Genomic DNA, 26,632 nt, shown 5'->3' on the forward strand with positions numbered 1-26,632 from the left:
CCTCCAAATATTGGTCCAATAGAGTGAACGAGTGGTAAAGATGGGTTCCTTCTTTATGCTCTCTTCATGGAAGAGGAGGAAGAATGCCAAAGACACATCTGACTGTATAGGATAATGATGTATCCAACCCATCAATATCCCCTTATAGGCCTTAGAGCATATAAAACAATGAGCGAGGTGTTGTGCCACAAGACACTTTGATTTCCCAGGGAAAGAAAGAACTTGCATTTATATAGCAGCTTTCATGATCTCAGAACATCCCAAAGTGCTTTACAACCAATGAATTACTTTGAAATATATTCACTGTTGTATTGTAGGAAAGGAAGCTCTAGATGACCGCGAATCAAAAAACTTTACAGGACAGAAGGAAGCCATTTAACTCCTCACACCTGTGCCAGCTCTCTAAAAGAACAACCCACATAATACCATTCCTCAACCCTTTCCCTATACTCTTATTTTTTTTCATCTAAAATATTTGTTAGCTGCCCTTTTTTAAAGCAATTATTATTTCCATCCTTTTTTCTGGTAGGACATTCCAGGTCCGAACATTTCTCTAATAAAAAAATTCTCCTAAACTCTTCCTACATTCTTTTGACAATAATATTGAATTTATACTTCCTAATTACCGGCTCACCAAGAGCTACAAATGTTTCTGCAGATTTATCAAAACCCTTCTTAATTTTGAACACCAGCTGTTCTCCTCTTAGCCTTCTTTGTTGTAAGGAAAAGTGCCAAACTTCTTTGGTTTCTCCTCATAACTAAAGCCTCTTTTCTTTTGGATCATCATCATGAATTTTTTCTTCACTGTCCCATAGCCTTGACATCTTTCATACAGTAGGACTGTTAAAACTGGACACAATATTCCAACTGTGGCCAAACCAATGATTTGTATAGGTTTAGCATGATCTCTATTCTTTTATACTCTATACCTCTATTTGTAAATGCAGGGAGGCGATATACATTTTCTTGTTAACATCTTTATCAGGATACTAGAGCCCCGTGGGCAATTTACCCCAGCTCTACTCAGGGCCCAATCAGAATTTTGAGCTCTATGATTCTATCTTGGATCGGCAGGAAATACAGCTGTTGCTGCTGCTGCTGCTGCTCTTTGTTAAACTTCAGGAAAAATGGAGAAGTTAACATGCTGAAAAATGTAGCGCCGCTGCCACTTTAAATTGTTGCAGACTTTCTACCTTGCAGTAATGGCTTTCCTACCACTGCCCTTTCCTTCCTCCTCCACCCTGAGCTGACTCCATTCCTCTATTTCAGTTCAATCAAAAATATCTGAATTCAGTAATATGGAGAAAACTTATCTGTGAGCCTCATGTCTGATATGAATTTGGATGAACAGAGAAATGTATGGTTTTGGGCAGGTTGTTTTATCTTACTTTGCAGTGCATTTGTTTGGGCACTACACTAAAAGATTAGATGATAAGTCACTGCAGGCATTAACTTCAGCAGTCAGAACCTATCACTGTTTTTGTTTTGTCCATTTTAACTTTTATTGTCATTATAAAAATGACCAGACAATCATCTGTTACCCTATTGCAGGATATTATACTCACATCTCGACTTTGGCTGATGTTCAGGAGAATGTCATGGAATACCTTCATGTTCTCAGCCGTCCAATGGTCATTGATCATGATCATGACATTATATGGACAGAAGCATACATAGACAATGCTGTAAGTTTCCTGTTCAATCATTGCTATGGAATTGCTTTTATATAATCAAATGTATGTGAACATTTGTGAGTGTAACTCTTTACATGTACTTCATTATGGAAGCTTAATGAATTTTAGATTGTTCCTTCTCACAACTTTGCTGTCTGTTGATCTGTACTAATGGAGCACATCTGGCATCTGTCATAGGATCACAAAATTGCACTGGTAATTGTAATAAATGTTGTCTGCAGTGGAATGTAACTTCATATATAGATTCAGAGGAATCTACAGTACTTGTTAGCTGCTATAGGTGACAGTTTCATGGACTGTCCTTTATACTACAACAGGAAACTCCGGGATAGGCAGCTCGATTGAAGATTAAGGTCAGAAGTGCAGTCATCAAATCATTCTGCTATCTGCAGCCTCAGTACTTCATAATAATCCTGGTACACTTACTTGCCTGTACTGCACACTCATCCTGATTCAACCGATCTACCGTCTTCAGTTTGTACTGTATAATTGTTCTGCTCTCCATAGCCAACTGTATTGTACAATCGACCTGGCAAATAAAGAATTTCAATTCATGTAGCATTAGAACAAAGAACAGTACAGCACAGGAACAGTCCATTCGGCCCTCCAAGCCTGCCTGTCTAAACTAAAACCTTCTGCACTTCCAGGGTCTGTATCCCACTATTCCCATCCTATTCATGTATTTGTCAAGATGCCTCTTAAATGTCGCTATTGTACCTGCTTCCACCACCTCCCCCAGCAGCAAGTTCCAGGCACTCACCACCCTCTGTGTAAAAAAACTTGCCTCGCACATCCCCTCTAAACTTTGCCCCTCGCACCTTAAATCTATGTCCCCTAGTAACTGACTCTTCCACCCTGGGAAAAAGCTTCTGACTATCCACTCTGTCCATGCCACTCATAACTTTGTAAACCTCGATCATGTCGCCCCTCCACCTCCGTCATTCCAGTGAAAACAATCTGAGTTTATCCAACCTCTCCTCATAGCTAATATCCTCCAGATCAGGCAACATCCTGGTAAACCTCTTCTGTACCTTCTCCAAAGCCTTCACGTCCTTCTGGCAGTGTGGCGACCAGAATTGTACGCAATATTCCAAGTGTGGCCTAACTAAGGTTCTGTACAGCTGCAGCATGACTTGCCAATTTTTATACTCTATGTTCTGACTGATGAATGCAAGCATGCCATATGCCTTCTTGACTACTTTATCCACCTGCGTTGCCACTTTCAGTGACCGTGGACCTGTATGCCCAGATCTCTCTGCCTGTCAATACTCCTAAGGGTTCTGCTATTTACTGTATACTTCCCACCTGTATTAGACCTTCCAAAATGCATTACCTCACATTTGTCCGGATTAAACTCCATCTGCCATTTCTCTGCCCAAGTCTCCAACCGATCTATATCCTGCTGTATCCTCTGACAATCATCATCACTATCCGCAACTCCACCAACCTTTGTGTCGTCCTCAAACTTACTAATCAGACCAGCTACATTTTCCTCCAAATCATTTATATATACTACAAACAAAAAAGGACCCAGCACTGATCCCTGTGGAACACCACTAGTCACAACCCTCCATTCAGAAAAGCACCCTTCCACTGCTTCCCTCTGTCTTCTATGACCGAACCAGTTCTGTATCCATCTTGCCAGCTCACCACTGATCCAGTGTGACTTCACCTTTTGTACCAGTCTGCCATGAGGAATCTTATCAAAGGTTTTACTGAAGTCCATATAGACAACATCCACTGCCCTTACTTCATCAATCATCATTGTCACTTCCTCAAAAAACTCAATCAAGTTAGTGAGACACGACCTCCCCTTCACAAAAGCATGCTGCCTCTCGCTAATAAGTTTATTTGTTTCCAAATGGGAGTAAATCCTGTCCCGAAGAATCCTCTCCAATAATTTCCCTACCTGTAATTTCCTGCATTATCCTTGCTACCCTTCTTAAACAAAGGAACAACATTGGCTATTCTCCAGTCCTCTGGGACCTCACCTGTAGCCAATGAGGATGCAAAGATTTCTGTCAAGGCCCCAGCAATTTCTTCCCTTGCCTCCCTCAGTATTCTGGGGTAGATCCCATCAGGCCCTGGGGACTTATCTATCTTAATGTTTTTCAAGACGCCCAACATCTCCTTTTTTATATTGGCATGACCCAGACTATCTACACTCCCTTCCCTACACTCATCATCCACCAAGTCCTTCTCTTGGGTGAATACTGATGCAAAGTACTCATTTAGTACCTCGCCCATTTCCTCTGGCTCCACACATAGATTCCCTCCTCTGTCCTTGAGTGGGCCAACTCTTTCCATGGCTACCCTCTTGCTCTTTATATATGTATAAAAAGCCTTGGTATTCTCCTTAATCCTGTTTGCCAATGACTTTTCATGACCCCTTTTAGCCTTCCTTAAGTTCCTTCCTACTTTCTTTATATTCTTCAAGGGCTTCATCTGGTCCAAGCCTTCTAGTCCTTACGAATGCTTCCTTTTTCTTTTTGACTAGGCTCACAATGTCCCTCATTATCCAAGGTTCCCAAAACTTGCCAAACGTATCCTTCATTAAATCATTTTTAGCTCTTCACTAGCTATAATATGATGATAGTTGGGGGAGGAACTATGCTTCCTGCAGGACAACACAAAATATTTCTGAAATGGCTGCTAACTTTTGTAATGATGAAATGTAACCTGCTTGTGACCCAGATTCTGCAGTAAATCCTCTTATTCTTTAAATCCTTTTCATGTACAGTAGATTAAATCTGATACAAAACAATTTGTAGGTCACTGAGCTCTGGAAACTCCAACACTAACTTGAGGCACAGGTGTATGTGGAAAAGGGGGAAAAGGGAGGACAGCTGCTGCCTTCCTCTGCTCACTCTTATTGATTATATTTAGCCCTTCTACGTCTTCTCCATCCAGTTAAATGCCTCTTCAGAGCTCCAAAATGATTCAATGTGCACAAATTTCAATGCCTTCTTTTTATGTGGTATTCTTCTTTCATTGTAAACCATTTCCCAACTTTAGTCTAGGGAATACAGGAATGGTCTGCTTGCAGATGCCTGCCAGTCTTTCTATAGCTATTGTTATGTGCTTTAAGAGCTGAAATTTGCTAAAAAGTGCTTTAAGAGCTGAAATTTGAATTGTGGACTGAGTGAAGTGTGCACAGACTGCAAGGCATTGTTTCATCGCAACTCAACAGGGAAATGACAGGACGATTTATGACTGTCACATGACTTGATTGTGGGTTTTAGTTTCACTTTTGCATTGTGAATGAAGTGTGGGCTGGACCAGCAGCATGCACTGAGCTGGCTGGGACCTGTTTGCAGACCAGAGAAGACCTATTGTCTGTAAAAGAAAACTTGAATCTCTTGGAAAGAAATCCTACATTTGAGGTGATGGCTGTAGTATGCCTGGAGAGAGGAAACGATCCCTGGAGAGCGAAAAGACCCAGGAAAAAGGGAGTTGTTACTCTGTGGGGGAAAACAGCTTTGCAGAGAGAAAGCCCCTGCAATTTGAAAGGCAAATTCCTATTGTCTCCAGTCTCTGGAAAATCTCTGCCTCAAGAATGATTCCTGTTGCCTTTTGTGTTTTGGGAGATCCTGAAATCTCAAGAAAGCTTCTATTGCTAGACTGCTACTTCAAAACCTAAGTAGAGCTGTTGCTACACCCTTTTGCTGAAAGATCTGTGACACCTGCTGCAGATGAATTGCCTTGAAAGCCCACCCATCACAGACTGTTCAACAACCTCACCTGGACAGACTTCGAATGGCATCCGACTATTCGACTCTGGGACACCCCACCAAACCAGAAATATCCGATCAGACTGTGACAAACCAATTATTTTATTATTCCTAAGAAACACTTGTAAACCGAAAAAGCCTTTTCCCCCAGTTAACCTTTTTTTTTCCAATGTATGTGTGTATGCATTAGAAAGAATAAGAAGTTTTAAAAAACTCTTTTTCACATATAAAGTTACCTCATTACTGTTTAAGACTTAGTTTATTAATAAATAGTTAATTTTGTTGTTGTTTAAAGAAACCTGGTTTGGTATGCTTTATTCTGGGGGACAAATAGAGTGTTTAATTTAGCTACTTTCCAGTAAGTGGGAAACTTTACTAATATGCTATTACCTGTAGAGTAGTGAGATTGAATTAACAGTGCATTACTCCCGCCTTGGTCGTAACACTAGCTACTTGGAATTATTCCTCTTCCAGGTTCTTAATTGGGCAAAGTCCTGGACCCTTTACAATGACCTCAATATTACTCATGCTGCTTCCATTGAGGCTTTTCAAGGAAATTATGGGTCTAGATCCACACTGTTTCCCCAATTTTTGCTTCAAATTTTGTTATTATTTCTTTCTATTATGATTTTCAAGATCACTTTAATAAGATGACTCATTCAGCTCATAGTTCTAAATGTTCAGGCGGCACAGTGGCGCAGTGGTTAGCACCACAGCCTCACAGCTCCAGCGACCCGGATTCGATTCTGGGTACTGTCTGTGTGGAGTTTGCAAGTTCTCCCTGTGTCTGCGTGGGTTTTCACTGGGTGCTCCGGTTTCCTCCCACATCCAAAAGACTTGCAGGTGATAGGTAAATTGGCCATAGTAAATTGCCCTTAGTGTAGGGAGGTGATAGGGAATATGGGATTACTGTAGGGTTAGTATAAATGGGTGGTTGTTGGTCGGCACAGACTCGGTGGGCCGAAGGGCCTGTTTCAGTGCTGTATCTCTAAATAAAAATAAATAAACTGATTGCACTCCTTTGCTTTAGGTTTCTTCAGTATCTTAACAAATAATGAATGTCTCAAGTCACTTGGAATGTATCCTTTTGTATATGTTTGATCACAAATCTCTGTTATCACTTCTAATTCTGTTTCTCCAAGGGCTTTTAGTTGTTCTCTTGTTACTTCATCTATGCCTGGAGCTTTTCCTGTACTCATCAATTTCAAAGCATTCTTTACCTCTGATATCATAATGTTTGGTCCTTCCTTTGCCTCTATATCTTGAGGACTCCATCAGTTTGGATCATCATATGATTAATTTATATATTCTGTCCATCTTTTTGCTACTGCATCTCTTTCAAACAATATTTTACCATCTTTGTCTTTTATGCACCCACTATTTGTTGTTATCCCTTTCTTTCTATCTGTCAAAGATTTCACCTTAGAATCAGAGTCTTCTGGTGCACAACTCTCATTTTGTGATTTCTTTCCAGTTCCAATATTTCATCCACATCTCATTATATCATTTCTCTATAGCCTGCCTAATTGTATTCTTTCTTTTCTTTTCAATTTAATCATACTCAAATGTGTTTCTTTTCTTTCCCCTTTCTACCATCATTGCTAATATCTCATCTGTCATCCACTCCTTGTCTCTTTATATTTTCCATTTTGGTAATATTTCCTTTGCAACATGTTGTATACTGTCATGTTTTTCCATTTGTTTTCTGTTTCTTGTTCTGAGACCTCTGTTTGTTCTGTTTCCTTAATCCTGAGACATTCATACTTGTTTTTTACTTTAAGTGTGAATGCCTCTCTGATGTTCTCATCCTTCAACATGTCAAGGTCTAAGTGGTCCCACATCTTTTCCTTTTTGGTATTTTCAGTTTCATCTTAATTTTTGCCACAAGGAGACAATGAGCTGAATTTATATCCATGCCGGGATACATATGAATGTTCTTTATACTGTTTCTAAAGCGTTGATTCACCATCACATGATCTATTTGATTTCTATACAAATTGCCTGGACTTCTCCAAGTGTACAGTCTTTTTGGTTGTTTAAAAAGGTGTTTGCCACCATCAGATCATCTCTTGACAAAATTGTATCAGTGTCTTTCCTCTTTCATTTCTCAATCCAAGGCCATATTGACTGACATGTGTTCCTGATGTTTCTTCACTGACTTTAGTGTTTAAGTCAACCATTACAATTACCACATCAGTTGATTTGACTTGATCATAACTGTAGTATAAGGGTATGAAAGGGTTAATCTTGAGAGAATATAAAGAATACCTCCCCCACCATGATGATGGAAGAGATCATGTGGGAGAGAGTCGAGAACAGATACAACGTGGCTTTTGAAGGAGACACACAGGTTAGTGTGGAGTGTATATAGCTGTTATGAAATAAATATTAATGTCTAAATACTACAGTCTAAGAACCTCTCTGGTAGACTCAATAAGGTGGCAGCATACAGAACCAAACATAATAATATGGTGAACAGCGGTGGGATAGTGAACAGTGAAAAGTTTGAAGCACCTAAAATCCTTCAACCAGAAGAGAAAATTTAAAGCAATTAGCTGAAAAAAAAGACTTCAGACCTTAAAAAGCAGAGAGAATCTCCATAGAATGGAAGCGTGGTTGCCTGCAAATCAATCGATTGGGTGAGTCAAAGTGCTGACGGTCGAAGAATCCCCGTAAAAAAAAAGCCTTTGAAGAGCTTAAATTAATTTTCTAAAGGCATCGTGTGAAAGAAAAAACAATGGGGAAAGCACAATCCCTCACTTGGGCTGAATGCGAGGACCAAGAGTGGGAAAACCCCCGAACATAGCAGGGAAACTCCATTAACGCAACCAAGCCTGAAAAAGAAAAAGAAATAACGTGTAGCTCTGAAGCAAAGGGTAAAACCCTCGTACAGTCTATTGAAGCAGCAGGGATCTCTCAAACAGCTGTGTCAACTCCATTGGACAAGCTGAGTAAACAAATAAAGTGAAGTGCTTAAGCAAAGAGGAAAACCCTAGAACCGCCTATTAAAAACAGCAGGGGACTCTCGAAAGCACCTGCTACACTCCATTAAAACAAGCTAGCCTGAAAAAAGAGTTTCTTAAAGAGGAACATTCTTTAAAAAAAAGTCGACAAAATGAAAAAAAATAGATCAAAAATTGGGAATGTCAGAGAGTTTCAAAAGTCATGAGGGACCCAATCAGACTCAAAACTGGGTATTATGGAGGAAAAGGTTTCTCAGATATAGAATTGCATCTAAATTGGACAGCAGATCTGAAGCAGAACAAGTGAATACAATATTATATCCAATTGGTGCTATAGGTGATGATAATAGCAAGACCAGGCATAAATGAAACATCTGCCAAATTCGACAACATTTTAAAAGCTTGTACTTCCTACTTCAATCTGTGCAGCAATAAGATTGTTGGAAGAGCAAAATTCAACAAAAGCGTTCAGAAACCAGGAGAAATGGTCGATACTTTTATCGGTGACCTTTACAGATTTGCAGAGGGTTGTAAGTATGGAGACCTTAAAGAAGAATTCATAAGAGATCATATTGTTGTAGGTGTCGCAGATGATTCCATACCAGACCTTTTACAGTCTAAAGAAGGTCTTACCCTGGACAAAGCTATTCAGCTGGTGAGGCAAGCTGAGGACAAGAAGAATAAGAGACCAATCCTGTGAGGTGAAGAAAGACTTTGGTTCAGGACACCTCCTGCAACTGTTGAGTTCCTTCAGCAGAGGTCTGAAAAAGAGGCACCAGGAAAAAAGATACACTGGGAGGGAAGCAAAAGACAGCATTAAACCCTGCTAGCGATGTGGTGCCAAAAGTATCCATAGGCACGAACAATGTCCTGCCAATAGAACAGAATGCTTTTATTGCAGAAAAATAGGGCGTTTCAGTAAGATGTGCCAAAATAAAAGTAGAGTATAGTTAGGGAGTTTGACGCTGTTCTCTGCAGCTGTGTTGCCTGCCTGGTGCCAGGGTTTGGGTCCTCTGTTCAGGACTGGAGAGGAACTTACAGTGGGAGGGTGAGGATCCAGTCATCGTGGTCCATTTAAGTACCAATGATATAGGCAGGACAAGGAAAGAGGTTCTGCATAGTCAGTATGAGGAGCTAGGCACCAAATTAAGCAGAACCTCAAAGGTAATAATCTCTGAACCACGTACAAATTGGCGTAGGGCAAATAAAATTAGAGAAATTAACCTGTGGCTCAAAATCTGGTGGGGTAGAAGTGGGTTCCGGTTCGTGGGGCACTGGCACCAGTACTGGGGAAAGTGGTGGCTGTACCGTTGGGACAGTCTATACCTGCACCATGCTTGGGCAAGTGAGCCGCATAACTAGGGAAGTAGAGAGGGTTTTAAACTGAATAGTGGGGGCAAGGGATCAAATTTGGGAAGATATGGTAAATCAAGGAGTAGAGATAAGGCAAGAGAGAAAGGTATTAATATGGGAAATGATAAAAAGACTGTGTCAGGAAGGGACAGAGCATACAAATCTAAGAGTAAATCAACAGATAAGGCTAGAGCTTACAAAAATACTAAAAGGACAAAACTAAAGGCTCTGTATCTGAATGCACATAGCATTCAAAACAAAACAGATGAACTGAGAGCACAAATAGAAATAAATAAGCTCGATCTGATAGCCATTACAGAGACATGGCTGCAGGATGACCTAGATTGGGACCTGAATATTAAAGGGTACATGGCATTTAGGAAGGACAGAGAGCGAGGAAAAGGTGGAGGGGTGGCTCTGTTAATTAATGATGGTATTTGCACAATAGAGAGGGATGACCTAAGTTCAGGAAACCAGAATGTAGAAGCAGTTTGGGTAGAGATGAGGAATCAAAAAGGCAATAAGTCACTTGCGGGAGTGGTGTACAGGCCACCTAATATTAACCACACAGTAGGAGGGGGTATAAGGGAAGAAATAATGGCAGCTTGTCAGAAAGGTACGGCAATAATCATGGGGGATTTTAACCTACATATAGACTGGAAAAATCAAATAAGCAGAGGCAGCCTAGATGCGGAGTACATAGAATGTTTTCAGGATAATTTCTTAGAACAGTACATTCTGCAGCCAACCAGAGAGCAGGCTATACTAGACCTGATATTGTGCAACGAGATAGGATTAATTAATGACCTTACAGTTAAGGAGCCCATAGGTAGCAGCGATCATAATATGATTGAATTTCACATTCAGTTTGAGGGAGAGAAGAGTGGGTCCAAGATTTTAAACTTAATTAAGGGTAATTATGAGGGCATGAAAGCAGAGCTAGCTAAAGTGAACTGGCAAATTAGGTTAAGGGATAGTTCAATAGAGATGCAGTGACAGACATTTAAGGGGATAATTCAGAATACACAGAATAGATACATTCGAACGTGAAAGAAAAATTCCATCGCCATCTGTGGTTAACGAAAAAAAGTTAAAGATAGTGTGATGAAACTACACCTGCCAAATGAAAACATATCAATTTCATCATAGGGAACACAATTTGAACTTTTACTGGACATTGAATATAACTTGTTTAAGACCACAGAGCTGAATGGCTGAAAACAAGGCTGCACATTTGCATTCTGAGAGACAGTTGAATAGAGTGACAATGGATGTGCTCCATGATTCAATTAGCAAGTTTGGGCTGGGCAACAGTCATTGTCAAAAGACATTGAGAGCCAACGGCTGTGTAAGAGCCAGCACTCCAACCCCCACCCCCGCCCATTGAGTGTATCTAGCAAGCTTTGAAGAATCAACAACCCTCGCAGGCGATGCTGTTTCAAAAAAAGAGCTAGTCACATGACTAACCTGCTGGCCAACCTGGGAATTGATTGAATTGTGCCTCACAGAAAGGTTTGGGGCAGACCGCAATTGAACTTCAAGAAGAAAGCACTGCTTTCTCCCTATCTCTCTCTCTCTCGCAAAGTTCCAGGAACCTACGGAAACAACTTAAACCTCAAGACAGAAGACTTCTGCAGCCTTCTGGTATCAGTGAAGCAAGTTTTAAAGTGTGTACTGGGCCCCAACGAGAACTGCAAGACATAACTCCAATCAAAGTCTTTACATCCATAACAAAGATAGTAACTGAGTTCCATTTACTACTACAACCACACCTCCCCCCCCAATTCTTTCTCCTCCTCTGTATCTATTAATGTGTGTTTATTGAGTATGCATGCTGGTGTGGTTGCGTTGCATATTTTTAATAACTTTAACTGAGTGTTAGGGTTAATAAACTTACACCTTTCTTGTTTAAACTTGAGAAAGCCTGTCTGATTGGTTCCTTTACAATTACAATTAGAGAGCAGTGAACAAGAACTCACTGAGGGGAAGCTAAAAATACTGTGTTTTAAAAGTGAAACCCTATTACGGCCAAACCAGGAAAGGGGTGAGAGGGGAGCCTGAGACCACTTCCTCACCCGGCCGTAACAATAGTATCAAACTTAAAGAAAAAGCATATATTTACGCAAAGATGGGTGGCAGGTCAGAAGATTGGACAGAATATAAAACGAACAGCAAAGAATGACTAATAGATTGATAAGGAAGGAAATATTAGAGTGCGAGAGAAAGCTAGCTAGAAATATAAAGACAGATAGTAAGAGTTTCCATAGATATTTAAAAAAGAAAAGTTAACAAAGTGAGCGTTGGTTCTATAGAAAGTGAGACTGGGGAATTACTAATGGAAAATAAGGAGAAGACAGATGAATTGAACAGATATTTTGCATCAGTCTTAACTATAGAGGATAAAAATAACATCCCAGAATTGGCTGTAAGTCAGGAAATGGAAGGGAGGGAGGAACTGAAGAAAATTACAATTACCAGGGAAGTGGTACTGAACAAATTGTTGGAGCTGCGGGCTGACAAGTCCCCGGGTCCTGATGGACTTCATCCTAGGGTCTTCAAAGAAGTGGCTAGTGAGGTAGTTGGTGCATTGGTCTTAATTTTCCAAAATTCCCTAGATTCGGGTAAGCCTCCATTAGTTTGGAAACTAGTTTATTCAAAAAGGGAGGGAGACAGCAAGCAGGAAACCCTACAGGCCAGTTAGCTTAATGTGTCACAGGGAAAATGTTAGAAGCTATTATTAAAGAAGTTATAGCAGGGCATTTAGAAAAATGCAAGGTAATCAGGCAGAGTCAACATGGTTTTGTGAAAGGGAAATCATGTTTAACCAATTTATTGGAGTTCTTTGAGGGAGTTACATGTGCTGTGGATGAAGGAGAACATAAAAATGTATTGTACTTAGATTTTCAGAAGGTATTTAATAAGGTGCCACATGAAAGGTTATTGCAAAAATAAAAGCTCATGGTGTAGGGCTTAACATATTGGCATGGATAACAGGAAACAGAGAGTAGGCATATATGGGTTATTTTCTGGTTGGCAAGATGTAACGAGTGGTATGCCACAGGGATCTGTGCTGGGGCCTGAACTTTTTACAATTTATATAAACTACTTAGATGAAGGGACCGAATGTATGGTTGCTAAATTTGCTGATGACACAAAGATAGGTAGGAAAGTAAGTTGTGAAGAGGACATAAGGAAGCTACAAAGGGATATAGATAGATTAAGTGAGTGGGCAAAGATCTAGCAGATGGAGTATAATGTGGAAAAATGTGAAATTGTCCATTTTGGCAGGAAGAATAAAAAAGCATATTATCCAGATGGTGAGAAATTGCAGAGCTCTGAGATGCAGAGGGATCGGGGTCTCCTGGTGCATGAATCGCAAAAGGTTAGTATGCAGGTACAGCACGTAATTAGGAAAGCTAATAGAATGTTATCATTTATCGCGAGAGGAATTGAATACAAAAGCAGGGAGGTTATGCTTCAGCTATACAGGGTATTGGTGAGACCACATCTGGAGTACTGTCTACAGTACTGGTCTCTTTATTTAAGGAAGGATGTAAATACGTTGGAAGCAGTTCAGAAAAGGTTTACTAGGCTAATACCTGGAATGGGTGGGCTGTCTTATGAGGAAAGATTGGACAGGCTAGGCTTGTATCCGCTGGTATTTAGAACAGGAAGAGGTGACTTGATTGAAACATATAAGATCCTGAGGAGTCTTGACAGGGTGGATGTGGAAAGGATGTTTCCCTTTGTGGTAGAATCTAGAACTAGGGGTCCATGTTTAAAAATAAGGGGTCGCCCATTTAAGACAGAGATGAGGAGAAATTTTTTCTCTCAAAGGGTTGTGAGTCTTTGAAACTTTCTTCCTCAAAAGGCGGTGGAAGCAGAGAATTTGAATAGTTTTAAGGCAGAAGTGGATGGATTCTTGGTAAGCAAGGTAGAAGGTTATTAGGGGTAGGCAGGAATGTGGAGTAATCAGTTCAGCCATGAGCTTAGTGATCTTCAGCCGAGTGGTCTACTCCTGCTCCTAATTCGTATGCTCGTAAATAAATTCTCGACTACATCAAGCTCCAAAGGAAAAGCATTTAATATTAGAGAGGTTAAGGAAGTTAAACAACTTCCTGCAGCAGACCAGTCTTGGTGAGATCAATGAGCCGAATGAAGCATTTTGGTCAGCAGACATATATTTCGATGGACATCTCACTGATTTCAAACTCGACACTGGAGCAAGTGTCTTATCAGACAAAGAGCCGTGACTTTCCACACACTTTCTACAGCCAATAGAAACTCAGTTACATGACCCAGGAGGGGTTGAACTTGAAGCAAAGTGGAAGTTACAGGCAACACTTCAGTAGAAGGGAAAGCAGATATTAGAAACACTGTATGTTTTAAGAAATCAGAAGTTCTCACTCTTAAGCAGAAGAGCTTGTATTGACCTTCATCTTAAGGAGAAAATTGAAGAAATTAAACAACAAGAATCCAGGAGTCACTTACACGAGGAATTCCCAAAATTGTTCACTGGTTTAGGGAGACTGAATACCGTATTACTTTGCGAAAAGACGCTAAACCACTCTGTCTCCTCACGCTGAGGAAGATTCTATTCCCACTAATGAAGCAAGTTCAACATCAACTGGAAAACATGACCAGGATGGGAGTCATTTCTCCTGTTATTGAGCCTACAGATAGGTGTTCAAGAATGGTTCCAGTTCCTAAACCAAACAGGGATCTTTGCATTTGTGTAGACTTAACTTAATAAGGTGGTGGCATGAGAAGTCCATCTGATGTCCTCAGTGGATGAAAGCTTGGCAAAGTTATCCAGAAGAACTACCTTCACGAATCTTGACACGATCAATGGCTTTGGGCAAGTTTCATGAGATGATAAGTCAAGGTTATTGACGACCTTCTTTACTCCCTTTGGAAGATTTTGTCTTTCCCATCTTCAATTTGGTATCACATCAGCACTGGAAATATTCCAGAGAACAATATCAAATATTCTACAGGGCCTTGAAGGTGTAATCTGCCGCATGGACAACATTCTAATTCATGGGGAGTTCATAGAAGAACATAACCAAAGGGTTAGAGCATTTTTGAATCATCTGTAGGACGAAGGCGTAACATTCAATCAGAAGTGCGAGTTTTCAAAAATGTCCATTCATTTTTTTGGGACACATTGTCAGCAGTAGCGGCGTCATGGCAGACCCGCAAAAGACGAGAGCCATTAGCAAATTTCCACTTCCTAATTCAACTCATGATCTTCAACGGTTTCTTGGTATGGCCAATCAGTTTGCAAAATTCCTACCTAACTTGGCGCAAGTTACTGAACCTTTGCGACAACTGCTGAGAAAAGCTCAGTAATGGTGCTGTGATGCACATCAGAAACAAGCATTCCAATGGATCAAGGAAATGCTGATTTTGCTGGATGTTTTAGCCCTTTATATCCCTTCACTTCTAACTACAATCACAGCTGGTGCCTCGTCCACAGGGATACTTACCTTCCAGGAACGGAGTGGAGAGAAGTGGACATGTGGGGAAAATGCTGAGTGAGAGACGAGGATAAATTGAGCCCGAGGATCGAGGCCCAATCACTTACTTTCTGATACGGAGCGGAGAGGAGAAGACCTGTGGGGAGAACGCCAAGTAAGAGAAGAGGATAAATTGAGCCTGAGGATCAAGGCCCAGTCACTTACCTTCTGGGAGTGGAGCGGAGAGCAGTCCAGGCATGCCGGAGTTTGAAAAAAAATGTCATCAGTGACATCACAGGGCAGCTGCAAGGTGATTGCTTGGTGAGTAACTGCTGTTCGTGCCTGGAAATAGCTTAAAAAATCAGGGGAATGTTCTTTTTTTAAACCTACCATATAAGTGATAAGGTTAGTACTACTAAAATGTGTTTTTTTTAATTAGTGTAATTTATTAAGGACTTCAGATTGTAGTGGGCGGTGTTTGGAGTAGAACAAGGCCCCTAGTGTAATTAGTATTTTTTATATAAAGGGAGTAACTAAGTAATCTAAAGGTAAATCATGGCAGGAGAGCTCGCATCCATGATATGCTCCTGCTGTGCTATGTGGGAAATCAGGGACGCTGCCAGTGTCCCTGACGACCATGAGTGCAGGAAGTGTATCCATCTGCAGCTACTGGCTACACGCATTACAGAGCTGTAGCTGCGGGTGGATTCACTGTGGAGCATCCACGATGCTGAGGACGTCGTGGATAGCACGTTTAGCGAGGCGGTCACACCGCAGGTATGGCTGCACAGGCAGAAAAGGGATGGGTGACCACCATGCAGAGTAGAAGACACAGGCAGGTAGTGCAGGAGTCCCCTGTGGCCATCCCCCTCTCAAACAGATATATCACTTTGAATAGTGTTCGGGGGGATGGCCTCCCAGGGGAAAGCAGCAACAGCCAAGTTTGTGGCACCACGGATGGCTCTGCTGCACAGCTGGGGGTGGGGGGAAAGACTGGGAGAGCCATAGTGATAGGAGATTCAATTGTAAAGGGAACAGACAGGCATTTCTGTGGCCACAAACGAGACTCCCTGGTGCTAGGGTCAAGGATGTCTTGGAGCAGCTGCAGGACATTTTGAAGGGGGAGGTTGAACAGCCAGTGGTCGTGGTACATGTCGGTACCAACGACATAGGTAGAAAAAGGGATGAGGTCCTGCAAGATGAATTTAAGGAGTTAGGAGTTAAATTAAAAAGCTGGACCTCAAAGGTAGTAATCTCAGGATTATTTTCTGTGCTACGTATCAGTGAATATAGGAACAGGAGAGTGGACCAGATGAATGCGTGGCTGGAGGAATGGTGCAGGAGGGAGGGATTTAGATTCCTGGGACATCAGGACCAGTTCTGGGGAAGGTGGGACCTGTACAAGTGGGACGGGTTACACCCAGGCTGGTCTGTAACCGATGTCCTCGCCGGGGCGTTTGTTTGTGCTGTTGGGAGGATTTAAACTGGAATGGCAGGGGGATGGGAACCTGAGCGGGGAGACTGAGGAGGAGGAAACAAGGATAGGAACGAAAGACAGGAAACAAAAAGGCAAAAGTGGATGGCATAGAAATCAAGGGCAAGAAACAAATAGGGCCATAGTGCAAAATAATGCTAAGATGTGTAAGAATGTTAAAAAGACAATCCTAAAGCCATTGTGTCTCAGTGCGTGGAGTATTCACAATAAGATAGATGAATTAACCGCGCAAATAGATGTAAATGGATATGATATAGTTGCGATTACGGAGACATGGCTGCAGGGTGACTAAGGATGGGAACCGAACATCCAAGGGTATTCAGTATTTAGGAAGGACAGGCAAAAAGGGAAAGGAGGTGGAGTAGCGTTGTTAGTAAAAGAGGAAATCAGTAGAATAGTGAGGAATGATAAAAGCTCAGAGAATCCTGCTGTGGAATCTGTACGAGCAGAGCTGAGTAACACCCAAGGGGCAGAAAATGTTAATTCCCGTCTGGCGCAAAAATAAAACGGGAAGGGTGGCTCAACTGTGGCTTACAAAAGAAATTAGGTATTAGATCCAAGGAGGAGAAATATAAAATGGCCAGAACAAGCAGCAAATCTGAGGATTGGGACCAGTTTAGAATTCAGCAAAGGAGGACAAAGGGATTGATTAATAAGGGGAAAATAGAGCATGAGAGAAAGCTTGCAGAGAACAGAAAAACTGACTGTAAAAGCTTCTGTAGATATATGAAGATAAAAAGAAGAGTGGAGACAAATGCCTTACAGTCAGAAACGGGAGAATTTATAATGGGGGACAAAGAAATGGCAGACCAATTAAATACATACTTTGGTTCTGTTTTCACAAAGGAGGACACAAATCACCTCCCAGAAATGTTGGGAAGCATAGGGTCTAGTGAGAAGGAGGAACTGTATGAAATCAGCATTTGGAGGGAAAGTCCCACATAGATTAGCGTGCAAACTCAAAGCACATGGGATTGGGGGTAAGGTACTGACATGGATAGAGAACTGGTTGGCAGACTGGAAACAAAGAATAAGAATAAATGGGTCTTTTTCCAAGTGGCAGGCAGTGACTAGTGGGGTACCGCAGGGATCAGTGATAGGACCCCAGCTATTCAAAATATATATTAATGATATAGATGAGGGAATTAAATGTAATATATCCAAGTTTGCAGACGCCACAAAGCTGGGTTGGAGTGTGAGCTGTGAGGAGGATGCAGAGAAGCTCCAGTGTGATTTGGACAGGTTGAGTAAGTGGGAAAATACATGGCAGATGCAGTATAATGTGGATAAATGTGAGGTTATCAACTTTGGTGGCAAATGCAGAAAGGCAGATTATTATCTGAACGGCAATAGATTGGGAAAGGGGGAGGTGCAGCAAGACCTGGGTGTCCTTGTGCACCAGTTAAACGGATGTACACAACAATTGAAGCAGTCATCAGAGTATTGCAAGAAGTTTTTGCAACACCTAATCAGATCATATCCGATAATGGACCACAATTTGCAAACGATTACTTCATGCATTTTGCAGAAAATTGGGGATTTGTTCATTTAACAAGTTCTCCTAAGTATCCACAATCAAATGGAGAAGCTGAGTGAGTAGTCAGAACCATTAAAGCGATGTTGAAGAAAAATCAACAAAAATCAAGATTTCCAATTAGATTCTGGAAAGGTTACATCAGACTGGAAAGTAGCAAATATAACCCAAATATTCAAGAAGGTGGGGAGGCAGAAAACAGGTAACTATAGGCCAGTTAGCTTGACGTCTGGGGAAGGTGTTAGTATCAATCATTAAGGAGGCTATAGCTGGGCACTTAGAAAAACCCAAGGTAATCAGGAATAGTTTTGTGGTTTTGTGAAACAAAGTGACTCCTGACAACATAAAGTGAATGTTTGTAAATATCTTTTGAGGTAAAGACTTGGCGGGGGCTGGGGGGTGGGTGGGGAGATGTATAAGGGTATGAAAGGTTACTCTTGAGAGAATGTAAAGATTGCCACCCACCATGATTACGTAAGAGATCGTATGGGAGAGACTCGTGAACAGATACAGCGTGGCTTTTGAAGGAGACACACAGGTTAGTGTGGAGTGTACACAGTTGTTATGAAATAAATATTAATGTTTAAATGCTACAGTCTAAGAACCTCTCTAGTAGACTCAATAAGGTCGCAGCATACAGAACCAAATATATAACAATAAATCTTCAAGATGTCACCATAAAATCCTCTATTTCCTACTCATTGTGATCTTGTGTCAGGGCATAAACTTGAATGACGACCAGATCAAAAGGCTTTCCTTTGATCTTAATCATGATCGCTCTTTCTGAAATTGGCCAGTAACCTTGAACTGATATAAAAACAGAAAGTGCTGGAAATACTCAGCAGGTCTGGCAGCATCTGTGGAGACAGAAGCAGAATTAACGTTTCAGGTTCGTGACCTTTCATCAGAACTCTGCTTCTCTCTCCATAGATGCTGCCAGACCTTTCCATTTTTATTTCAGATTTCTGGCACCCTCAGTATTTTGCTTTTATTATAACCTTGAACTGATCTTACTACGATTCCTACTGGTTACTTGCACGAAAGTGATTATATGGGTATCATTGTTGTTATTGATTAGTTCTGACAAAGCTGAGCTCAACTTTGGTATGGTGTGTATTCTAAGGTCAACCTCAATATTCCTCCATTCTAGATGACAAAAACAATTTATGTTGTTGCCCCTGATCATTTCCCAGTGACCCTGTTGGGGAGTAGATGTATGTTGACAGTGGGTGAGAACAGGATTCGGTGGATTGTGATGCCCTTCATAGTCAAGAAATGTGCTAACATCCATTGACCAGGCATTTACAAAAGGAATTCAGAAACGTCCATTAAACTTTTCAATTACCCTTTAGGTTCACTGGTTCAATTAATTTTTGTGACTCCCAGAATGGTTGTCATTTTTTTTATTCCTTCATGGGATATGAGCATTGCTGACTAGGCTAGCATTTATTGCCATTCCTAATTGCCCTTGAGAAGGTGCTGGTGAGCTGCCTTTTTGAACCTCTGCAGTCCATGTCAGGTAGGTACACCCACTGTGCTGTTAGGAAGGGAGTTCCAGGATTTTGACACAGCTACATTGAAGGAACGGCTATATAGTTCCAAGTCAGGATGGCGTGTGGATTGGAGGGGAACTTGCAGGTGGTGATGTTCCCATGCATCTGCTGTCCTTGTCCTTTCAGGTGGTAGAGGTCATGGGCTTGGTTCTGTCTAAGGAGCCTTGGTGCGTTGCTGCAGTGCATCTTGTAGATGGCACACACTGCTGCCACTGTGCGTTGGTGGTGGAGGGAGTGAATCTTGTGGATGGGGTGCCAATCGAGCAGGCTGCTTTGTCCTGATGGTGTCAAACTTCTTGAGTGTTGTTGGTGCTGCACCCATCCAAGCAAGTGGAGAGTATTCCATCACACTCCTGCCTTGTAGATGGTGGACAGGCTTTGGGGAGTCAAGAGATGAGTTACTCGCCTCAGGATTCCTAGCCTCTGAGCTGCTGTTGTAGCCATGGCAATGGTGACCCCCAGGATGTTGATAGTGGGGGATTCAGCGATTGTAATGCCATTGAATGTCAAGGGGAGATGGTTAGATTCTCTCTTGTTTGAAACAGTCATTGCCTGGCACTTGTGTGGCACGAATGTTACTTGCCACTTATCAGCCCAAGCCTGGATATTGTCCAGGTCTTGCTGCATTTCAACATGGACTGCTTCAGTATTGGAGGAGTCGTGAATAGTGCTGAACGTTGTGCAATCATCAGCGAACATCCCCACTTCTGACCTTATGATGATTGAAGGAAGGTCATTGATGAAGCAGCTGAAGATGGTTGGGCCTATGACACTACCCTGAGGAACTCATGCAGTGATGTCCTGGAGCTCAGATGACCGGTCTCCAGTTTTGCTAAGGCTCCTTGTTTCCATACTCGGTCAGATGCTGCCTTGATGACAAGGGCAGTCACTCTCACCTCACTCTTGAGTTCAGTTCTTTTGTCCATGTTTGAACCAAGGCTTTAATGAGGTCAGGAGCTGAGTGGCCCTGGTGGAACCCAAACTGAGCATCACTGAGCAGGTTATTGCTAAGCAAGTTCCACTTGATAGCTTTGTCGTTGACACCTTCCATCACTTCACTGATGATTGAGAGAAGACTGATGGGGCAGTGATTGGCTGGGTTGGACTTGTCCTGCCTTTTGTGTACAGGACATACCTGGGCAATTTTGCAAATTGCCGGGAAGATGCCTGTGTTGTAGCTGTACTGGAGCAGGTCTCTGTCCTGTTGACACTCTATTCCCAGGATCCTCCATTACATTTTCCATTATGTTTTGCTTTGTAAGAGGGCTAATAGTACAGTCCAGCACTTGGTTCTGAAGAATTGCTGCACTCAATAGGCAACACTTGGCCTCCCATTCACCACAGGTCCCTTACTGCATGGATGGTCCAGCTTTTCTGGAGATTAGGACTAGCTGAAAACATCAGCTTATCATACTTGGTGGTGGCTGTGCTCCTCTGGTACTGGACTGTAATGAGTCAGGGGTGTCATTTCATTGTGTAGCCGAGGTGATGAAGCCTTCCAGTAAATGTAACAATGAGGAGAAAACACCAGGACTGCAATAACTGCATGTACAATTGTTATGAACCAACAGGGCAAGTTGGGCCCTGGGTTTTGTGCAGTCAATTCCCAGTAGCTCCACCAATCCAGCAGGTTCTGGAAATAGAGAGGAAAGCAAGCTGATGGTTCCTGAGAAAGGGGAGTCCTATGCATTTTAAAGTTCTTTTGCTTATTGTATGATGGCTGCATTTATTAATAACTTAAAAGAGAATAGCTAATATGAGTATCTTCCTCCTGGAAGGTAGGTGGAACATGCCTATGGTGCATTTTAATGTCACATTCTATTGCATTTGCTTGTTCATTTTTATTGTTTTATTATCACTTTGCTGTTTAATTTGACCTTATATTCTGTCTCCTCTTCTCACATGTAATTTATTTCCCCCTTCATGGTTCCACATCCCCCCACCATCATCATCCTGTTCTGCTTCCACCTCATCACTATCCCTCATTGCTACCCTCATCACTGCTAACTGCTACAGTCCAAGGAGGTAACCATTACTCACAGCATATGCTGTCATTATCGTTTGTTGTGTTCTGAATCCAGTAGTCATTGCTTTGTGCTGTGTTGTTTGTATTTAACATTGTGCTGTATGTGAATAGTGTGAACTGCAGAAAGTTGTTTGTGTATATCCACAGCTCAAGGCAGGAGCAATATTTCATTCATAAAGTGGCTAGAACGTTTAAACAGGTCACAAAGAGAGTTTTGTTTACTGAAAGAAAGGAAAGTCAAAGTAACACGTTTTGCAGGTAACACAACAATGCAACCCTTTCTGAGCTGTCGTAGAGAAAGTCATCTTGCAACACAGCAATTCGACAACAAATGTCATTGTTTTCTTTTCCTTTTTCTCACTGCAGGTTTGGTGTACATAGGCTTGTTAACAGTATGGGTTTCAGAAAGCAATCCTATAAATTGTTAGCTGATGCAGTGTTTTGCAACTCAGTGCATCTGGATCATGCATCTTACCTGGGGATTTGGCAAAAGAAACGGGAACCTTTTTATCAAGGAATTTCAACCACTGTTTAATCACGACACTGCATGAAGTGAAAGTATTCCCAACCCTCCTGAAAGTGCTGCCTTACATCTCCTGAATAGTTTTCCATGCATAGTGTGATTGTATTATTACTTTAGAACATTTTCACATCTCTTCTAACTGACGTTTTTAAGTATTAACTTAGACATAATTTAGTTTCATCCATTTTATTTGAGACCTATTTTATTTCCAGTTGTGTTGAAATGCAATTTTCATGCCCTGTCCATCTGTTGTTGTCCTTGCTCATATTCATTTTTTCCTTTCATTAATATCTGATCATCTGTTTATATGACAGCTATTTCAGTCAGCAGCACACGGTCTGCTCCTTATGACAACAGTGGCAATGCCAGTCTTTAGCAGAAAGAATGAGACTGTGAGTACTTTTATTCACCTTTTATCTCTGTTCAGCATTTATTTGTATATGATTTGCATTATTAAACATCAGACAATACCAATACAAACAGAGTAAATACCTCTTTAGCTTGGAATTTGAATTGGATGTTACAGGAATAGATAGACTTTATTCATTTCATGGGATGTGGGCATTGCTGGCAAGGCCAGCATTTGTAGCCCATCCAAGAGGAAAGGTACTTTCAGCCAAGCCTTAGGTGAATGATGGCATTGATGACACACAGATCTGATGGAATGACAGCAATGGAAACCTATTGGATTCACTACATTGACTAGATCTTCATGCCAGCCAGCTTTGACAAATCCATCTAGTTTACATTGTGGCATTTATGCATCACTTTGCCTCATAGAATCATAGAAAGTTTAAGGCACAGAAAGAGGCCACTTGTCTGTGCCGGCTGAAAAATGATCCAACCATTCTAATTCCACCTTCCAGCATTTGGTCCGTAGCCCTGCAGATTACGGCACTTGAGGTGCATATCCAGACTCCTTTTGAACGAGTTGAGGGTTTCTGCCTCAACTACCCTTTCAGGCAGTGAGTATCCAACACCCATTCCCCCTCTGGATGAAAAACGTTTTCCTCATCTCCCCTCTAATTTTTCTACCAGTCACTTTAGATCTATGCCCTGAGTCACTGACCTCTCTGCTAAGGTGAATAGGCCCTTCACCTCCACACTATCCAGGCCCTTCAAAATTTTGTACATTTCAATCAGATCTCCCTTCAGCCTTCTCTGTTCCAAGGAGAACAACCCCAACCTATGCAAGCTTTCCTCACGGCTGCATTTTTCCAGTCCTGGCAACATGTTACAGTTGTATAGGACTTTAGTTCGGCCACATTTGGAATACTGCGTACAGTTCTGGTCGCCACATTATCAAAAGGATGTGGATGCTTTGGAGAGGGTGCAGAGGAGGTTCACCAGGATGTTGCCTGGTATGGAGGGCGCTAGCTATGAAGAGAGGTTGAGCAGATTAGGATTATTTTCATTAGAAAGACGGAGGTTGAGGGGGGACCTGATTGAGGTGTACAAAATCATGAGAGGTATAGACAGGGTGGATAGCAAGAGGCTTTTTCCCAGAGTGGGGGTTTCAATTACTAGAGGACACGAGTTCAAAGTGAAAGGGGAAATGTTTAGGGGGGATATGCGTGGAAAGTTCTTTACGCAGAGGGTGGTGGGCACCTGGAACGCATTGCCAGCGGAGGTGGTAGATGCGGGCACGATGGATTCTTTTAAGATGTATCTAGACAGATACATGAATGGGCAGGAAGAAAAGAGATACAGAACCTTAGAAAATAGGCGACATGTTTAGAGAGAGGATCTGGATCGGCGCAGGCTTGGAGGGCCGAAGGGCCTGTTCCTGTGCTGTAATTATCTTTGTTCTTTGTTCTTTGTTAACATCCTCGTAAATCTCCTCCGTACCCTTGCTAGTGTAATTACATCCTTTCTGTAATGAGGTGACCAGAACTGCACACAGTACTCAAGTTGTGGCCTAACCAATGAGTTATACAGTTTCAGCATAACCTCCCTCCCCTTATATTTTATACTTGGCTAATAAAGGATAGGATTCCATAAGCCTTCTTAACCACTTATTGACCTGTCCTGCTACCTTCAGGGATCTGTGACATTCACTCCAAGGTCCCTCCCTTCCTCTACACCTTTCAGTATTTTCCCATTAATCGTGTATTCCTTGTTTGACCTCCCCAAATGCATCACCTCACACTTCTTTGTGTTGAATTCCATTTGCCAATTTTCTGCCCATCTGACCACACCATCAATATCTTCCTGCAGCCTACAGCTATCCTCCTTGCTATCTACCACACAGCCAATCTTTGTGTCATCTGCAAACTTCTTGATCATGCCCCCTATATTTTGTCCAAATCGTTAATATGTAACACAAAAAGCAGGGGACCCAGTAATGAGCCCTGTGGAACACCACTGGAAACATCCCTCCAGTCACAAAAACACCCGTCAACAATTACCCTTTGTTTCCTGCGACTGAGCCAATTTTGTATCCACCTTGTTGCATTTCCCTGGATCCCATGGGATTTTATTTTTTAACCAGTCTGCCATGTGGGACCTTGTCAAAAGCCTTGCTAAAATCCATGTAGACCACATCAACTGCACGACCCTCATCGATCTTCCTTGTTACTTCTTCAAAAAATTTGATCAAGTTGGTCAGGCAAGATCTTCCCTTAACAAATCCATGCTGACTATCCTTGATTAACCTGCGCCTTTCTAAGTGACAGTTTATCCTGTCTCTCAGAATGGATTCCAATAATTTGCCCACTACTGAGGTTAGACTGACTGGCCTGTAATTATTCGGTCTATTCTTCGCTCCGTTTTTAAATAAAGGTACAATGTTAGCAGTTCTCCAATCCTCCGGCACCAGTGAGGACTGGAAAATGATGGTCAGACCTTCCGCTATTTCCTCTCTTGCTTCTTTTAACAGCCTGGGGTACATTTCATCCGGCCCTGGTGGTTTATCAATTTTCAAGGATGCTAATCCCATTAATACTTCCTCTTCCCTTATGTTTATCACCTCCAATACTTCACACCTCCCTTCCTTAACTATAGTATCTGCATCGACCCCCTCTTTTGTGAAGACAGATGCAAAGTATTCATTCGGAACAATACCAACATCTTTCCCTGCACCCACCCCCCCCCCTTACACATAGGTTACCTTTTTGGTCTCTTATGGGCCCTACTCCCTCCTTAGTTATCCTCTTAATCTTAATGTATTGATAAAACATCTTTGTGTTCACTTTGATTTTGCTTGCCAATATTCTTTCATGCCCTCTCTTTGCTTTCCTAATTTCCTTTTTGATTTCACCCTTCCACTTTCTATACTCCTCTCGGCTTTCTGTAGTATTGAGTTCTCGGTGTCAGACATAAGCTTTCCTTTTCTGCCTTATCTTACCCTGTAAGCTCCTTGGCATCCATGGGGCTCTAGATCTGGCCATCTCACCCTTTTTCCTTGTGGGAACATGTTTACTCTGAATTCCTTGAATCTCCCCTTTGAATGCCTCCCACTGCTCAGACACTGATTTACCTTCCAGTAGCTGCTTCCAGTCCACTTTCGCTAAATCATTCCTGTTTAGTAAAATTGGCCTTGCCCCAATTGAGAACTCTGACTCCTGTTCTATCTCTGTCCTTTTCCATAATTATGTTAAAACTGACTGAATTATGATCACTACCACCAAAATGCTCTCCCACTGCCACTCCTTCCATCTGCCCAGCTTCATTTCCGAAAACTAAGTCTAAAACTGTGCCCTTTCTTGTTGGACTTGCTACATACCGGCCAAAAAGTTTCTCCTGAATGCAGCTCAAGAATTCTGTTCCCTCCATTCCTTTCACACTAAAACTATCCCAGTTAATATTGGGGTAGTTAAAATCCCTGACTACTACTGCCATATTGTTCTTGCACTTCTCAGAGATTTGCCTACATATCTGCTCTTCTATCTTCCTCTGACTATTTGGGGGCCTATAGTACACTCCCAGCAGTGTGACTGCCCCTTTTTTGTTCCTTAGTTCAATCCATATGGTCTCATTTGATGAGCCTTCCATCCCTCCTCACAGCTGTAATATTTTCCTTTATCCCCCTCCTTTCTTATCCCCCTCCCTATCGTGTCTGAAAACGCTGTAACCAGGAACGTTGAGCTGCCATTCCTGTCCCTCCTACAGCCATGTTTCAGTAATAGCTATGATATCACACTGCCATGTGTCTATCTGTGCCCTCAGCTCATCTGCTTTATTTGCTATAGTCCTTGCATTGAAATAAATACCCTTGAGCAGTGGCAAACTTTTTTTAAATTTTCTAACCTTTGTTTCTTCTGTCTTCCAGACTCATCCATTAATTTTCCACCTCCCATTTT

At 41.8% G+C, this 26,632-nt stretch overlaps 1 protein-coding gene across 1 annotated transcript in view; it reads left to right on the forward strand.

The window, feature by feature from the left end:
- cacna2d4a (calcium channel, voltage-dependent, alpha 2/delta subunit 4a) overlaps window positions 1-26,632 on the forward strand; it is a 695,670-nt gene that overhangs the window by 191,895 nt on the left and 477,143 nt on the right. Inside the window, 2 exon segments of the mRNA XM_068051265.1 lie at window positions 1,552-1,685; window positions 22,646-22,723. Of these exon segments, the coding sequence (XP_067907366.1) occupies window positions 1,552-1,685; window positions 22,646-22,723 (212 nt within the window).

The sequence above is a fragment of the Heterodontus francisci genome, chromosome 18 (assembly GCF_036365525.1).
Source record: "Heterodontus francisci isolate sHetFra1 chromosome 18, sHetFra1.hap1, whole genome shotgun sequence".
NCBI lineage: Eukaryota > Metazoa > Chordata > Chondrichthyes > Heterodontiformes > Heterodontidae > Heterodontus > Heterodontus francisci.